Here is an 834-nt window from a genome sequence, read left to right on the forward strand (position 1 = left end):
CCGGAGCCTATGTGCACTCCCTGAGAGCTGAGGATGCTGCCGACGGCAGCGGAGGTGGAGGAGCCCACGGCGGTGTTCTGCGGGAAGGAGCTGAGGATGGGGCCGGGCAGGGTCACCACCACGGGGGAGGGCTGGATGACGACGGTGGAGTCCTGGCACTGCCTGACACAGGGCTCGTTGCAGCTGTTGGCCAGCGGGGTTGGGCCACAGGGCTGGCAGGGCACACAGGGGTTGCAGCAGGACATGTCGTGGAACTGCAGGAGCACCTGAAGTGAGGGCAGTGGAAAGCAGACCAGGAAGGTTGGCTGAGGAGCATCCTGTAAGACAGGGCTGGCAGGGCACACAGGGGTTGCAGCAGGACATGTCGTGGAACTGCAGGAGCACCTGAAGTGAGGGCAGTGGAAAGCAGACCAGGAAGGTTGGCTGAGGAGCATCCTGTAAGCCCATCACAACAGACTCAAGACAAAAACTGGAGATGGGAGTTGCAAGCTACAGGGGGTCCAACAAGCTTCTTCCTTCCCTCAAAGAGGCCTGCCAAGAGCAATCAAGCCCAGGGAGATATACCCCATACCAAAAGCTTAGGAGGCCCAGACTCTCTCCATGTCACACTCTGTGCTGCTTTCTACCTCCTGTAACGAGCAGTTGCAAGAACACACATGGGACAACGGAACAGGTATGGGCTGGGAAAGGAGGAGAAGGAGGAGAAAGGGCTTGAGGCTCACCTTTTTCCCAAGGCAATGGGGGCGAGAGGAGTGGGTGAGAGAGTGAGGAGAAGAGCCTGCTTTTATACCGCTCCTGCAGCACCCCAGGCCCACAGTGGCTGCACGCGGGCAG

The 834-nt window shown here is 59.6% G+C and overlaps 1 protein-coding gene across 1 annotated transcript in view; it reads right to left on the bottom strand.

Annotated features, from left to right (window-relative positions):
• Window positions 1-245, bottom strand: part of LOC104499567 (feather keratin Cos1-1/Cos1-3/Cos2-1-like) — a 468-nt gene extending 223 nt beyond the window's left edge. Inside the window, exon 1 of the mRNA XM_010143093.1 lies at window positions 17-245. Within this exon, the coding sequence (XP_010141395.1) occupies window positions 17-245 (229 nt within the window). The remainder of the gene's footprint in view (window positions 1-16) is intronic.
• Window positions 246-834: the final 589 nt, after the last annotated feature.

This window comes from Buceros rhinoceros, unplaced genomic scaffold (assembly GCF_000710305.1).
Source record: "Buceros rhinoceros silvestris isolate BGI_N320 unplaced genomic scaffold, ASM71030v1 scaffold30080, whole genome shotgun sequence".
NCBI lineage: Eukaryota > Metazoa > Chordata > Aves > Bucerotiformes > Bucerotidae > Buceros > Buceros rhinoceros.